Source organism: Tetrahymena thermophila (assembly GCF_000189635.1).
Source record: "Tetrahymena thermophila SB210 genomic scaffold scf_8254649, whole genome shotgun sequence".
Lineage (NCBI taxonomy): Eukaryota > Ciliophora > Oligohymenophorea > Hymenostomatida > Tetrahymenidae > Tetrahymena > Tetrahymena thermophila.
Window position 1 is genome coordinate 338,615 of NW_002476417.1, and position 16,778 is coordinate 355,392.

At 23.5% G+C, this 16,778-nt stretch overlaps 5 protein-coding genes across 5 annotated transcripts; 3 read left to right on the forward strand and 2 right to left on the reverse strand. All coding sequences in view use genetic code 6, as the record gives it.

The window, feature by feature from the left end:
* Positions 1-538: 538 nt before the first annotated feature.
* Positions 539-1,945, forward strand: TTHERM_00267970 (orn/lys/arg decarboxylase major region protein; the record flags this gene model as incomplete). Its single annotated transcript, XM_001015932.1, has 1 exon — positions 539-1,945. The coding sequence occupies one exon, from the start codon at positions 539-541 to the stop codon at positions 1,943-1,945; it is 1,407 nt and encodes a 468-aa protein (XP_001015932.1).
* A 2,190-nt stretch (positions 1,946-4,135) lies between these two features.
* TTHERM_00267980 (orn/lys/arg decarboxylase) lies at positions 4,136-5,542 on the forward strand (the record flags this gene model as incomplete). The annotated part of the gene is made up of 1 exon (XM_001015933.1): positions 4,136-5,542. One exon carries the CDS (start codon positions 4,136-4,138, stop codon positions 5,540-5,542), a length of 1,407 nt encoding a protein of 468 aa, XP_001015933.1.
* A 1,222-nt stretch (positions 5,543-6,764) lies between these two features.
* TTHERM_00267990 (26S proteasome regulatory particle non-ATPase subunit) lies at positions 6,765-8,369 on the reverse strand (the record flags this gene model as incomplete). The annotated part of the gene is made up of 5 exons (XM_001015934.3): positions 6,765-7,151; positions 7,213-7,395; positions 7,692-7,826; positions 8,000-8,130; positions 8,231-8,369. 5 exons carry the CDS (start codon positions 8,367-8,369, stop codon positions 6,765-6,767), a joined length of 975 nt encoding a protein of 324 aa, XP_001015934.1.
* Positions 8,370-9,416: 1,047 nt separating this feature from the next.
* Positions 9,417-10,352, forward strand: TTHERM_00268000 (hypothetical protein; the record flags this gene model as incomplete). Its single annotated transcript, XM_001015935.3, has 1 exon — positions 9,417-10,352. One exon carries the CDS (start codon positions 9,417-9,419, stop codon positions 10,350-10,352), a length of 936 nt encoding a protein of 311 aa, XP_001015935.2.
* Positions 10,353-11,197: 845 nt separating this feature from the next.
* On the reverse strand, positions 11,198-16,664 carry TTHERM_00268010 (hypothetical protein; the record flags this gene model as incomplete). Its single annotated transcript, XM_001015936.2, has 10 exons — positions 11,198-11,209; positions 11,275-11,772; positions 12,077-12,158; positions 12,220-12,611; positions 12,767-12,986; positions 13,095-13,699; positions 14,210-15,136; positions 15,194-15,458; positions 15,512-15,928; positions 16,051-16,664. 10 exons carry the CDS (start codon positions 16,662-16,664, stop codon positions 11,198-11,200), a joined length of 4,032 nt encoding a protein of 1,343 aa, XP_001015936.2.
* Between the last annotated feature and the right edge of the window lie 114 nt (positions 16,665-16,778).

Sequence of the window (16,778 nt, forward strand, 5' to 3'; positions counted from 1 at the left end):
TGTTATTTATGCTAATTTAAAATAGACAATATGTTAAAATCATTCAAAGAAAACTTATATAAATATTATTATTTTCTATTGTTTTTTTAACTCCTATTATTATATAATTAGATCTTTATAAGTTTTTAATCACTTAAAGAAAGCTTTAAAAACGTTTTAAATGCAATTTTAAATATTTTAAAATAATAAAATTACATATTCTTTTATTTTTAAAAACTATTGTATTTCATTAGATGTAAAATTTAGAAAATAAGAAAGAAAAATAACCTCTAATTCTAATAATTACCCTTTTTATTATTTAAATGTAATCAATCTATTTTTCTATAGGAAAAAATTGGGGAATTAATTAGATATACCTAAGGCGTTATTTAGAGATGAAATTAATAAATTTATTATATAGCATACCTAACGCTAGAAGGGGTAAGGGTCATGGATGATCTGATAAGTATAAACCCTAAATTTTAGTTTAAATATAAGTCATACATCTGTTCATATTAATGATAATTTATATTCAAATAACAAAAATAAAAATAAAAAAATGAAAAATAAGAAACAGATATTTGAAGCTATTGAAGAGTTTATCTAGAGTGATCCTACTTAACTCTAAATTTCAAATCATAACGGAAGAATAATTTCTTAACCTAGATTGAATAAAATTATATAAAATAGCGGCTTTAAAAAAGTAGATGCAGCTTGGGAATGTATGCATAATATATCAGGACTTCAATTTAGTGGCTCAAGAATTGGAGATTTAGGAGAAGTATTTCACTAAACTTTTAACTCTAAGTTATCCTTATTTGTCTAAAATGGATCTTCAATGGGAAATTAAGTTGTAGCCCTCACATTAGCTCACAAAAAGGTGCTAATATAAGCAAATTCTCATGTATCTGTCTATACTGGATTATCACTGTCAAATGCTGAGATTGTTTTGCTTGAACCTGAATTTAATTAAGAATATGGTATTCATATGGCAGTGACAGCTGATTAAATTTAATAAGCAATTTAATAGCACCCAGATATTTATGCTGTAATACTAACTTCTCCAAGTTATGAAGGACTGTTTGCTGATTATTAAAAAATCAGAGATGTGATTGGATCTAGATACTTGATAGTGGATGAAGCTCATGGTGCTATACATTACTTTGATAAATCAGACAAAAGAACAGCTCTGTCTTCTGGTGCCGATATTACTGTAAGTAGCATGCATAAATCTCTCGGAACATTAGTTGGTACATCCTTAATTAATGTTGCAGCTGATTCTAAATTTCCTACTAAAAAAATCCTTGATGCTTATTATACATTTGCAACAACAAGCCCTAATATAATCTTATTAGCCTCAGTCTATGATGCTATTCTTGAACTGAATGAAAATGGAGAGGAATATCTTCAAAACGCTATTTAAAGAAATAACTAATTTAGAAATGAAATAGAAAAATTAGATAATATAATAATAGACTCTTTTGACCAAAGTTAGAAAGATCAACTAAAGACTATTTTTGGCATTAAAAACGTTCATGGATATCAACTAGCTAAAATATTGTAAGACAAGTATAATATTTGGGTAGAGAAGTGCAATTCTATAAGTGTAATAGTTACTATTCATATTAACACAGAAGATGCTGACATAGACAAATTAATAAAAGCTGTTAGAGAGATTTCTAAAAAATTTGAGTATAAAACTTAGTATGATTAAAGTATCAATTAAGAATTAATTTATGTTAATTTGACAAAGAAAAGAAAAATTTTAACACCGTTAACAAAAGTTATGTCTTCAGATAAAGAAGAGAAAAAAATATAAGATTGTATTGGTAGAATAAGTGGTAATTTATAATACTTCTGTCCACCAGGATATCCTGTTCTTACTTTTGGTGAAGAAATTAGTAAAGAGCATGTAGAAATTCTTGGCTAAAATTTCCTAATTGAAGTTTTGGTTGAAGATGAATGAACTAATTTTTATTTATCTGTAGTATTTGGCAAAAATTCTAAATATGATAACATCTTCTTTAAATAAATTTTTATTATTAATTTTATTTATATTCAATCTTGTATTCCTTTTTATTAAAAATGTTTTTTTTAAAAGCAAAAAAAAATAAGAGTCAATTAATTTATGCTATCGAAATAAATTTGCACAGTTTTTTTAAATTATAAAATTTTAACATTAATAAAAGTAATATTTCTAAGATACAGTGTTTTCAAATTGAGTAACTCATATATGTTGTATAATCTAAATATATTTGTTTATTAAAAAAATATTACAATTATAAAAATATATTATAATAGAGTATTTATAATGATTAACAATATTTTTACCAATAAATAAATTTAAATAAATTATCAAATATATTTATTAGATTGAAATCTATGTATTTACTTATAAAAGAGAAATATAGTAGAAGGTATTTTAAATTTTAGATCATTGCTATTAAAAAAATATCATAATTGAAAACAAAATATAAAGTTTAATAACAAAAAAATATCTTTAGACATAAAAGCTTAACTTAATTTTTTTTGACAAACAAAATATCATATTTTGTTTTCAATTATGATATTTTTGATAGAAATGATCCATCCAAAATTTAAAATGCCTTCTACTATATGAATAATTTAAAAAATTATTATATTTTTTATCAGGCTTATCATTAAAGTCAATTTTTTATTATTCTGGTATAGACAAATCAAAAAATTAGATAAAGTGATAAAAACTAATTTATTCTTTTGATTAAACCAAAAAGATAGTTCTTACAAATTTTCTAAAGAATAATCAGAAGATTAGATTATTTATTATATAAATGTAAAATTAAAATATTAAATTAATATAGAAAGTATTCCTTAAAAAGTGTTATCATTACAATACACATAATCACCAAAAAAATTAAATTAAAAATTTTATTCAGGCAGTTGAAGAATTTCAAATAAAATTAACGAATGGTTTTTAATAACTAGAAAATAAAGTCACTCACATACATATCTAAAATTAGTAATTAAAATCCATACAAAATTTATATCATTAAATATAAATGAAAAAAATAAATACTCAAGTAAATAGAGTAAACGTCATATCATATTCTTTTTATTATACTGAATGGCGCGTTAAAATACTCGAAATTAATACTGAAAAATAATTTTAATTGAAAATTTAAAATATTTAAAATATTTTAATAATGTAATTTAGAAATTTTATTAGAAAATAATACATTTGTTTTTGTTTGAATATATATTTCTTTTTAATAATAAGAAGAAGAAATTTTATTAATCAGCAAAATATCGATAATAAAAAATTAAGTTATTAATCTAATTTTATTTAATTACATAGATGTTTTCTGTTTTTTAATTTAATGTCTTGTTGAATTACATGCTTACATTTAATATCAAAAAATTATTTATAAATAAAATTATTTCTTAATTAAATAGCGTCTTAATTGATGAGGATTTCTATACTAATTTTACAAATATCTTTTTAATAAATATAAGTATGGTAGTTAAATTTGTCATTTATTATTTTTAAATTGATGGGAGAATAGAAAAATAATCAAGATTGTTTGTTATACTTATTTATTTATTAATTTATGCTAATTTAAAAAAGTCTATAATTTAAAACCATTCAAAGAAAACTTTTACAAATATTGTTTTCTATTCTTTATTTTAATTCCTATCTATTATATAATAATTAGATCTTTTAAATTTTTAATGGCTTAAAGAAAACAACAATAAAAATTTAAAAATCTTTTAAATACAATTTCAGACACCCTAAAATAATAAAATTACATATTATTTTATTTTTAAAAACTATTGTTTTTCATTAGATGTAAGAAAAAGTAAAATTTAGAAAATAAGAAAGAAAAATAACCTCTAATTCTAATAATTACTTTTTATATTTTTTTAAATGTAAGTAATTTATTTTTCGATTTGAAAAATTAATTTGAATTAACTAAATTGTTAGTTAGTAAGATAAAATTAATCAATTTATTAAAGCGCGTATCAAACACTAGAAGAGTTAAGGTTCAAGGATCACCTGATTTATTATAATTTTAGTTTAAATACAAGTCATAGATCCATTCATATTAATGATAATTTGTATTCTAAAAATAAAAATAAAAATAAAAGTAAAAGTAAAAGTAAAAATAAAAATAAAAAAATGAAAAATAAAAAATAGATATTTGAAGCTATTGAAGAGTTTATCTAGAGTGATCCTACTTAATTCGAAATTTCATATCATAATGGAAGAACAATTTCTTAACCTAGATTGAATAAACTTATATAAACTCATGGTTTTAAAAAAGTAGATTCAGCTTGGGCATGTATGTAGAATATAGCAGGGCTTGAATTTAGTGGTTCAAGAATTGGAGATTTAGGAGAAGTATTTCACTAAACTTTTAACTCTAAGCTTTCCTTATTTGTCTAAAATGGATCTTCAATGGGAAATTAAGTTGTAGCCCTCACATTGGCTCACAAAAAGGTGCTAATATAAGCAAATTCTCACGTATCTGTCTATACTGGATTATCACTGTCAAATGCTGAGATTGTTTTGCTTGAACCTGAATTTAATTAAGAATATGGTATTCATATGGCAGTGACAGCTGATTAAATTTAATAAGCAATTTAATAGCACCCAGATATTTATGCTGTATTACTAACTTCTCCAAGTTATGAAGGATTATTTGCTGATTATTAAAAAATCCGAGATGTGATTGGATCTAGATACTTGATAGTGGATGAAGCTCATGGTGCTATTCATTACTTTAATAAATCAGACAAAAGAACAGCTCTGTCTTCTGGTGCTGATATTACTGTAAGTAGCATGCATAAATCTCTCGGAAGCTTAGTTGCTACTTCCTTAATTAATGTTGCAGCTGATTCTAAATTTCCTACTAAAAAAATTCTTGATGCATATTATACATTTGCAACAACAAGCCCTAATTTAATCTTATTAGCCTCAGTCTATGATGCTATCCTTGAACTGAATGAAAATGGAGAGTAATATCTTCAAAACTCTATTTAGAGAAATAACTAATTTAGAAATGAAATAGAAAAATTAGATAATATAATAATTGACTCTTTTGACCAAAGTTAGAAAGATCCTCTAAAGACTATTTTTGGAATTAAAAACGTTCATGGATATCAACTAGCTAAAATATTGTTAGACAAGTACAATATTTGGGTGGAGAAGTGCAATTCAATAAGTGTTATAGTTAATATTCATATTAACACAGATGATGCTAACATAGAAAAATTAATAAAAGCTGTTAGAGAAATTTCTAAAAAGTATGAACATAAAACTTAGTATGATCAAAGTACCAATTAAGAACTAATTTACGTTGAATTGACAAAGAAAAGAAAAATTTTAACACCATTAACAAAAGTTATGTCTTCAGATAAAGAAGAGAGAAAAATATAAGATTGCATTGGTAGAATAAGTGGTAACTTATAATACACTTGTCCCCCAGGATATCCTGTTCTAGTATTTGGTGAAGAAATTAGTAAAGAACATGTATAAATTCTTGGTAAAAATTTCCTAGTTGAAGTTTTGGTTGAAGATTAATGAACTAATTTAATTATTATATACCTCTAGTATTTGGCAAAAATACTCAATATAATAATCTCTTGTTTAAAGCCTAATGTTATTGATTCAAATAATTATAAATAATTTGTACTTTTATTGAATATTATTTTAGTGAAAATAGATTATTATATTTTTAATTTCGTTAAGTTTTATAGATTAAATTAAAATTATCATATTGATTATATCATAAAGTTTAATTTTCATTGAAATAACATTTTTAAAAAATAATTTTGCATATGAATTTAAAAATAAATCATCTTCGATGAGTGTTTATTAATTTTTATGTAAACAGGTTTAAATTAGAAAAAAAAAAGTCAATATTTTTGTTAATTTTATAAATTATTAAATGAACTTATTTACCCATTTGTTCATTTATTAATCATTTTTTTTTTTTTTTGTTAATTAAAAAATTTCTTGGTGGAATTTTTAGCTTTAACTAAAATTATTTACCATAAAACACCCTTTATATAGTTAAACTTATATTTTGTAAAAACTAAGAAAAATTCTAATTATTTTTAATGAAAAATGAAATTAAAAATTTTATAAATAGTCAATTTAAGTAAATTATAAAGTAAAATGATAAAAAATTTATAAAATTATTTTTCATTTAAAAATACAAATATATTTATTTCATTTAAAAAAAAATAGATTAATAATTTTAATTACATAGTGGTATTTATTTTTTGTACTTTTATTTTTCAATCTCTTGAATGTTATTTTCAACTCGAATTCTGCATTATATTTTTAATTTATAACTAATTACTTAGAAATTTGTTTTGCTATTTTTAAATTTAATTATTTACATATCAAATTTAATTTTCCTATTTTTATTATAAAAAAATAAAAAATAAAGAGAATATTTTATTCTTAAAATTAAAAACTAACAATAATTAACTATTAAACAAAGTTGAAGGATATGATTATTTTTAATAATTATTTTTTAAGAAGTTATTTGAAAGAATTATCATTTTTTAAAGTAAAATTTAATTTTTAATGAAATTATTAATGATTTGTAAAATGAAGATTATATACAAAAACACATTTAAAAAATTATAAAAAGTGATAGGCAAGATAATATATGCATCTTAATACATTATTAGATAGAGGAATAATTAATTTATAGTTTGCTTTTATTTAGATCGCATTTGATATCTAATCTGTAATTAACTAAAAATTATACATCTATTTTAATTGAATTCCTTTTTCATTTCTTTTCTTCTTTTTTTTCAGCACCAGCTGCAGCAGTGCTATTTCCTTCTTTCTTTTCATCAACTTTTTTGTCTGCTTCTCTAAGTTTTTCTAACTCAGCTTCTTTATTTTATAATTTGTTGTTGATGAGAGAGTGGAGAGAAATAATTGATTTAGATAAGGAGCATATATATAAGACAAACATTTAATCATTATTTTTGGAAGCAAATGATTTAATTATTTCTGGATTATTTAAGTTAGGTAGTAAGTTCAATATTTCTTATATCTTAAAGAGGATATCATTCTTTGCTTGAACTTTACCTCCAAGAACGGCTTCTATGTAGAGTTTAATTTATTAAATTTTTCCCATCATACCCTTTAATGCTTAAATTTTATCTGTAACCTATTTTTAATTTTTTTTATTATTTATCGATGCTATCATTTACTAATAAATAAATGCTTACTTGGTTTGTTAAAGTGTTAACTGAGACATCTCTAATTTCTCTTAAAAGATGCTCAACACCTATTTCTTCTGGTTCGAAAGCTTCTACAGTTGAGGGGAGATGAACAAAATTTTAAATTATTTCACCGTTCTTTGAGACTTCTTCAACAGCACAATAAGTTTCAGTAGGCAAAGCAAGTTTATCCTTTATTTTTAATATTAAATTATTTATTTTTTATTTATAAGAAATAAACTTTCATAAATTTTAATTGCTTTTTATATATTCTATCATATTTTATAAAGTTTAATCTTTTAAATATCATTTGCTAGCTAATAAAAACTTAATGCAAAAAGAAAAACTTCTTTTCTTCTTAGTTAATATTGTCTTAATAATTTGTTCGAAAAGAAATTCTACTTAGCACATTGTACCAATATTCAATTATAATTAAGCATTTTTTCTAATCTAAAATATGCTATTGAAATAGTAAATATAATTTTTACTTCATGCTAAACATCTACAATCAAAAGGATAGGATTAGGGCAGTATTTCTTGAATACTTCATTAATTTGAATATCATGTTGCTTAAAATGCTTTCCAGTTGTGTACCATCCTAAAACTTTTTCTCTGGCATTGACCTTTTATTATTTAAGTTTATTATTATTATTTATTAGTAAAAAACGTTTAAAAATATTTCTCATAATTTTTTATTCAATGAAGCAAATTTAAAATTGTTTTAAAAAACGCTCTTAGAATATTAATTTTTTGTCAAAATTAAAAGTTTCCATTAAAGGGCATATAATTAAATTACCTTTTTGAACATGTTAAACATGGTTTCGTGATAAATGTGATCAACAAACCATATATTTGGTTGCTTTGGATCTTCATCAAAAGGAATTGCATAGCAATTAGTAACATCAGCTTTTCCTTGAGATTTTTAACCTGTGAATTATTTAAATAATTGTTATCTTAAATGTGAAATGAGCGTATTTATAAAATTTATATTAATCTCATATTTAATAAATCTAAGTTTTGTAATTACCAAGCAAAACACCAACTACACGCTTATTTTTGCTTGATTTTGCAACTCTGTTAAAGTGATCAACTACAGATAACAAAACTAGAGGGTGAACAGCTACTAATTTTGGTAAATGGGAAAGATTTGCAGATTATCCAGACATTTGTATACTTATTAAGGTTGCTTTTGTTCAGTTATTTACTTCTATTTGCTTTGTGATTGTTTATTTGTTTATACTTAAACTATTTTTTGTTATAAAAACAAGATAAGTTCTATTCTGTTTTTTATTTTTCTTATTTATATTTAAAAAAGTATCTAAATTTAAAATGATGGAATATCATGTCAAATCATTAGTTTTTATTTGTAAATATAATAACATGATTTCTTAACAATAAATTAAATTCAACTAATCATATATCTTTCTATTTATCTATCAATCTATCTTTCTCTCTGTTCTTTAAAAGCAGATGTCTATTCATCAAAAATCTGTCATAAACAACTAATTAATCAATTTTTTAAAATTTTTATCAAAGATCAGTCTGTTTAAAATAATTTATACTTAACATTTTATTTTAATAAACCAGGCTAATTTAGCAAATATTTTAATAATAAATATTTATTTAAATATAAAATAAAGTATGAATCAAAATAATAGCTTTTTTATTATTGTGTTTTAAAAACATTTTAAATCATTTATAAGTAAAAATAATTTTTATTCTTCTTACTTTTAAAGAAATAATTTTAATTAAAAATATTGACCAAAAAAAAAAGCAAATACTATAATTCCTTGGAAGCATATCTTGATTTTATTGAAATTATATGTTTTAGCTACCAAAATAATTATAAAGAATAGAAATAAATAAAATTTGGTTAAAGACAATTAATTAAATGAAAGATAAATTTCAGAAATAAAAAACATCAATTATCAAAGACTTGATTGACATGATAAATAAATAAGTAATTGCATATTGATTGATATATATATCTTAATGCTGTTTTATATTTAGTTTATTTGCAAATAATATGTATGAGAGGAGAAGGAAATATCAATGGGAATGAAAAATAAAATAAATGATTTGCTTTAAAAAAGCAAGAAAAATCAATAAAGCATTCAAAGAAAAATTTAGAGTAAGTATTTATAAAGAGAAGATAAAAGATAAATTAGAAGGAACATACATATATAGATTTAATTATTAGATAGCAATTAGAAATGTCAGGATTGTTAAGAAATTTCGAAAAGTTAGTTTGCCAAAGCCAATTAAGCAAGGCTGGCCACAAGCTCTTGTTGAGAAGCCCCAATTCTACTTTACACCCAACTGCTTTTTATTACAAAAGAAACTCTAGCTAGCGTTTAGCCAACGAAATGGATGTTTTCCAATTAGGTTTAGCTGCTGCTGCCCTTACTCGTCAAGCAAACAATTACGCTTAACTTTTGGATCAAGTCGATAAAGAAGCTGTTCGCGAAGAAGTTTAAGAAAGAATTACTTAAAATCATAGTGATCTTAATGTTTATTTTGGCGAAATTCTTTCTCTATTCAAAATTGGTAAAAAGGAATGTCCTGTCTAAACTGTAGCTGACATTTCTTATGTTCTTGCCTTTGGTCCCATCTAAGTTCCCAATGCAGCTGCCATCATAACTGAAAATCTTCTTCCTGTTCTCAAGGAAAAGCTTGATTACGCATCTATTCATAATTTATAAGATATCTTGAGTGCTTTTGTTAAACTCAATTATGTTTCTGATAAGGAATTACTTAAGAGACTGATTACTGCTCTTTCTCAAAAAGATTTCCCAAATCAATTACAACCTGTCACTAATCATGCCTGGAACATTGATTAATACGAATACAGCGATTGCAACTCTTGGAATATTGTTTCATGTGGTGATAATACTTTTGAAAAATATATCCACGAAGGCGGCTGTGAAAATAGTTTGGCTAAAGCTAAGTTCGCTGTCCACGAGTTATTGGACCACATATCTTTTAATTTCGTTAATCCTTTCTTATTCAGAGAGAACCGTATTAATCACAGATTTGCCAAGAGAAATGCTGACTTGGATCATGAAGTCTTGATGCAAACTCTCTCTAAGCTTTAGGAAATTGTTCCTGAAACTTCAGAAGCTATCGCCACTATTAAAGCTAGACTTTGAAAACAGCAATAAGCATGATATTTCAAATTTAAAAATATATTCTTTATTGATTAAATGATAAGGATAGTAGCAGATTTACAAAAAAAATTATAATAAGCATTGTTAAATAGCAAAGAGTCAAACCAAATTCTTCGAAAATGGATGGAATCAGCTTATAAATTAGCTTCAATGCAAATAGAATTTCCTATTCCAAGTATTAAATATTAAATAATTAATATCTGCTTTAAAAACAGTGTTACTTTATTTCTATGAGTCAATACAGTATCTATTTTACAGCTTAAACTTAAATATGTTCAAAAATCAGTTATTTCATTTCGTTTCAAAAGAAAGAAAGAAAGAAAATGGGAGACCTACTTTTAATTTGTTTAACAATTTAGATATAATTTTTATGTGATTTTATGCTATTATTTCTGACATAGTTATTAATAATATTTGCATCAATATCAAAATATAAATTCATTTTATCCATTTATCTATTCTTATCTTTATTTATCATCTATTTTTCTTATTATTTAAAATATCATTTTTCTATTTTTTTTAGAGAATTAAAAAAGACATAGCCCATTTAAATAAAGCTTAAAATTAAATAAAAGGTTTGCTAATAAATTTATTTTTAATGTATTTCCGAATTTATTAAAACAATTCCAAGTGAATAAAACATATCCAGAATGTGTAAAGTAAATTTTAAGATTAAAAACTAAAATTTTTTAGAAGAGAGTGAATAAATGCAACAAAAATATAAATAATTTTAACTTTAAATAGTTTACTTAGAATATAATATAATTAAAATTTCAACAAAAATTTCAAACAAAATAAGCCTACGAGTGAGTGTATGTATGATAAAATCAGTAATATTCCTATTATTTTCAAATAAATAATTTGATTAGGTATTTTTTATTTTAATTAATTAAAAATAAATTACTTCATCTTACAAAGGTGATTAAATTTAACGGATTTCATTATGTTTCTAATAAATCAATTCTCTAAGTTTATCATCAGCTTCAACTAATGACTACTTTAAAATTTTAACTTGCTTCTTATACTTATAAAGCTTTTCTTTATTCAAGTTGCTATCACGATCAGTTAATACCATTTCACTTCTAAGCTATTAGTTTTCTTATCTTAAACTGTCATTTTCCTTTCTTAGGATATTGATTTCATGATTTACAGTATCTACTCTTTCTTCTAACTTGTCAATATCTCTGTTTTGCATATTTGATAAAAATTCATTTTGTCTTTCTATCTTTGATATCAAATCTTGTTATTATCTGTTTGTTTCCTATTAATGATGATATTCTTGTTCTAAAAGTTTGTATTATTCTCTTTCTTTTTCTAATTGATACTACCAATCACTTATCCTCTCTTCTCTGTCTATAAGTTACTCGTTCAATTTTTTAATTTCTTTTTCAAGCTTCTTATACTGTTTTTAAAAAAATAAATTAATTTAAAGAAAGAAATAAATAAACTTTACTAATTGTAAAATTATATTTTATAAAATTTAAAATTAATTTAATAATAAAATTAAAAGATCAAAATATAAATATCCAAAATAATTATTATCCAATATTTTTAGGTTGTTTGGTATGAATTCTTTTTAATCCATTTTCTTAGGTTTTTAGTTTTGATAAATGAATTTAATAAAGATTTTGATTAGCATTAGAAAAAGATTGAAAGCTTAAAATAAACACTAATTAATTAAAAAAATAAAAAATTATTTTTATTACTTCTTATTATTCTCTTTTAATCAACAAATCGCTATCTCTATAGGAATGCTTGACAGAATCAAGATCTTCTCTGAGTGTTTAACTGATTAATTAATTTATGTATTTAATATTAAATAAATAAGAATACTAACAAAACTATTTACATATTGTCTTTCTATGAGACTATTTCCCTGTTCTTTAAGTCAAGTTCATCTTGGAGTGACTGAACTTGTCTTTAAAGTCTATCGTTTTCAGTACGAATATCTAATCCTTCAGTTGTTAGCTCTTAAACCTTCTTGTCTAAGTTCTTTAATTCTTACTTCAAGTAAAGTGACTTCTCTTTTCTTTTTTCTTATTCTTTTCTTTTTTCAGAAACTAGAGATGCTCTTTCATCTTCAAATTTTCTTTTCTGTTTTAAGAGTTTCTCTTCAAAATGACTCAATTACTTTTCATATTCAATGATTTTCTTTTCTTGCAATTGATTTTAAATTCTAAGCTCCTTAGTTAAATCTTATTCTTAATTCAAACGGTATTATAACTCGGTTAAATTTTTATCCTATTTATTTTATTTCAAAAAAATGAATGGATAATTTTGAGTTTATTGAGAACTTAACTGAACGATCAATAAATAAATAAATATATCAATTAATCAATTTATGATTTTTAAGAAATATTTTTAAATTAAAATAAGCAAATAGATATTTTTAATACTTAATAGTTTGTATTATTTTGAAGTCTCTCTGTCATAGCATCACGATTTTAAATTTCTATACGAGCCTTATCCAAAAGACGCTCGGTTTCTATAGTCTTAAGTTTCTCTTATTCAAATTTTTCTCTGTACTCTTCGAAACTTCTTTCATAATTGTTTCTTTCTTCTAAAACTCTTCTTCTTTCTTCTTAAAATTCTATTTCCATTCTCTTGATTTCGTCTCTAAGTGTTATGAATAATAAATAATTGTTAGAAAAAGCTAATAAAAAATTAATGCTTATTTTTAAAATTTGTAAATGATTGTTTTTATTTATTTATTTATTTTCTTACTTGAGTTCAACTATTTAGGCCTTCCTTAAAGAGAGTTTATTTTTAAGATGAAGTATATTATTATGCATATCTTCTTGAGCTTTTTCAAGAAGGGTTTCTCTTGACTGTCTACGGGCATGTAAAGAATACTAAGAACTGCGCATATCACCAAGCTATAATTCGTAATCAGCAATTATTCTGTCTCTACTTTTAACAGCATCTTGCATTGTCAATAACTTTTATCTCATAATGTCTAATTCGTCATTTAGTACATAGCTTTTATTCTTTAACTTATAGTTGCTTTCATCTTAAAGTTTTTCCTTTTCTAAAATTTAATTTCTTAGCTTTTTTAAGTTTTTAACTACACCTTCTTCTTAATCACTACCAGATGTATTGTATCTTTTGTTGACGCTTGTCAATTGTGTATTTTATATATTTGATTGTGAATTAATTCTTTCTTAAGTATTTTCATTTTAATGTGTGGTCAGAGCTGCGTTGTTTGAATAATCTTAAATCTAAGAAGAGTTTGTTCTTCCTTTAATTGGACTATCTTAAATTGTCTTATCAATCTAGTCCATAATCTTTCGTTTCATATCGTGTAAATTGCGCTCTATCTAACTATCGTTCTTATACATTTAATTCAAAAATAATCAAAACAGATGAATTAATTAATTAATAAATAAATAAATCTTTTTTTTGTTTCAGTATTAAATTTTGTTTGCTTTTTATTGCTCTCAAAATAATCTTTTAAATTATTCAATGTATTCGTTTTATTTATAAATACAATATTTATTATTATTTTTATTGATTGATTGCTTGCTTGCTTGATTAGTATCTTCATTGAAAATAAATGCTTTAAAGATCTTATTTAATATATATTGCTGGTTGCTAATCAAAAAGGTAAGCACTTTAATCTAATTTAATAATGACAAAAACTAACTAATTTTTGAAAATAATAATTTAAAAATAAAGAGTTTCATTGATTTATTTTTGCCAGCTAAATTTTTAAAGTGTTTTGTATCTTTTTTCAATTAATTTCATTTTTAAATTAAATTTTAGTCGAATTATTAATTTTAAATAAAATTTTATTTTTATTAAATTTTAATTCTCATTTAATATTTTGAATTAAATTTTACTCTTTCATGATTTCTCTCCCTTTTCAAATATGCTCTTGTGTCTATACCAGAAGAAGAAGAGTGTATTTCTTCATTTTCTTCATCACAATGGCTATCCTCAATGTTCCTCTTGACGTATTCTTTTATATCTAACTCACCTCTCAAGTCTTATAAGAAAGCTCTAGCTTCATTTATTTTTCTAATCTATAAATCTTAAGGTGAACCTTTTACAGGTGGTTTAAGCAAATTGACTCCATCTTAAAAATACTCCAAATTTCTCTATTAATTTAAAACCCATTAGAGTTTTTAATTATCATCCATTCCTCTTGTTGCATCAGAATATGAGAATATGTCCTAGATAACTCCTTCAACATCTTGAGGAATTCTCTAACTTTAGTTGAAGTAGCCTTGTTTACTGCCACTCATTTCATAAAAATCTTATTCATCACCTTAATCAAACTGATTTAATTCATAGTTTTTACTTTTATAAGTAGTATCATTACCAAACGTATTGAACTTTTTGTTATCTATTTTTCTCGTATTATCATATTCTTCTTCTTGTTCATAGTCTTAATTATCTTTGTTGAAGTTCTATTAGCTACTTTTAGCTCTTTAATTTTATTATTCATCAGGTTTTTAGTTTTGTTGATCTTCTTCTCCACCAATATTTCTATCTTTACCTCCTTCGTTTTCGTCGAACCTAAATTATTAAACAGCTCCTTCCTATTCAACTTAATCTTCTTGAGTAGCCATATTAAATCCAGCTGTTTCATTTAATTCACTCTTTCTATTTGAGCTGAGAATAAAATCTTAAACTTCTTTGTCTTCTACTTGTTGTTCTTAGTAGTCATCATTTTAATTACTTGGGTCCAAAATAGGCCTATTTCCGATCTATGAAGTAGATTCTTTTGATCTTTGTTGTTTAGAAGTCCTTAAATTTGATAAAACCTAACAAATAATGGAATAAAAAATATATCAAAAAGCTAATGTTAAAAATGTGTTTACTTATAACAAGAGCTAAGAATGCTCTATCTATTATGGAGCTGAATCAAACTAACCCAACAATACAGCACTATATTCAGGGCCAGAAGAAAAACATAAATTTATGTGATGCAATAGCTTATTTTAGAATTAGTAAGTTTTTAATTATCGTTTGTTCATTTTTTCTATTTCTCTCAAATAATCTCTAACAGGGTAAAACTTTGACTGAGTAAGTAAATTATAGTTGAAAAATATAGCGAAATTAACGCTGCTGTAGATTTGCTTATTCCTAATTTAAAATTCATAATTAAACTTAAAAGCTATAAATTGATATTTATTTACTTGAGAACAAGCAGTCTAACAAATATGGTAGCACTTTTTTTGAAATCTTATCCTTTTAAGGCATCATTAATCATATTTAATCTATTTTGTGCTTATCTGTAATAAACTAGCAATTCATTTGTCGAAGTAATATCAAAGCAGCCCATTTCAATATCTTAACTACTATTTTTATTCAAAAGTTATTCAGGTGCATTCACTAGCAAGTCTACTTCAGCATCATCTTTTACACAATAAATTTAAACGCCAAGGTTATAATACACTCCTCCAACTATAGCTTTTCTTGATCTAATTGAATCTTTTGATATGTCAATTAATGATAAAATATCCTCGCAAGCCCTCACCATTAACCCTCTTTCAAATTAAGAATTCTTATTCATAATATTCTCATCTCCTCTTACAGTATATTTTCTACCTGAACTATTTAAAATATAATAAATATGTTTTATGATAAACACTTACAAATTTTAAGAAAATAGCTATGAATAAATTGTTTGTCTGACTGAAATAACTCATTAATTAATTTTATAGTAACATTTTACAATTCTGGGCCAACAACAAACACTGATGTTTAGAATCCATTTAATGTTTATTTGATTTTCTTTTTTAATAGGAAAGAGTAAAGATCATCTTATGAGGTTTCCTAAGAGAAAGCAACATCGAATTAATACTATCTGGATTTAGGAAGTAGTGTTTATTTTTAAGTAAGAATGTTATTATCATTTTTTAAGTATTTAGAAAGCAAACTATAGCTTAGTGGTGTTTAGTTTAAGCTAACTATATTTGTTATTGGGTTCTTTTCTGTCATTTTACATGCATAAATATTGACCTTAGATTCATCTTTCTTTTTCTTTTGCTATTAAGACGCACCTACTTTCATCTTTGATAATCCAGTTTTTGTAGTTTTCATGGTAATGCTAGAAGTAGATGATATTTGTGAAGAACTAGGTATGTTTGATTTTGATTTGAATGTACCCGTTTAAGATACATTCTCTTTTTATTATTTTAAATTTTGCTAGGATTTTCCTGCATCAGGGTTATCATCTATTTTATAATTAATCGTGTTATGTATTCTAATTCTAGCTGCAATCACTAGCTTCTATTTTTCTAAAGTTTGTTAGGTAGTTTGCTAAAGTTGCTAATTTTCTTATTACATTTTTTCCTAAATATCTAGATTATTTATCTATGTGTATAATGAATAACCTTTAAAAATTCACTGAATAATAAAATAAATACTTAATATAAAAATTAATTAAAGGTTTTTTTGAAA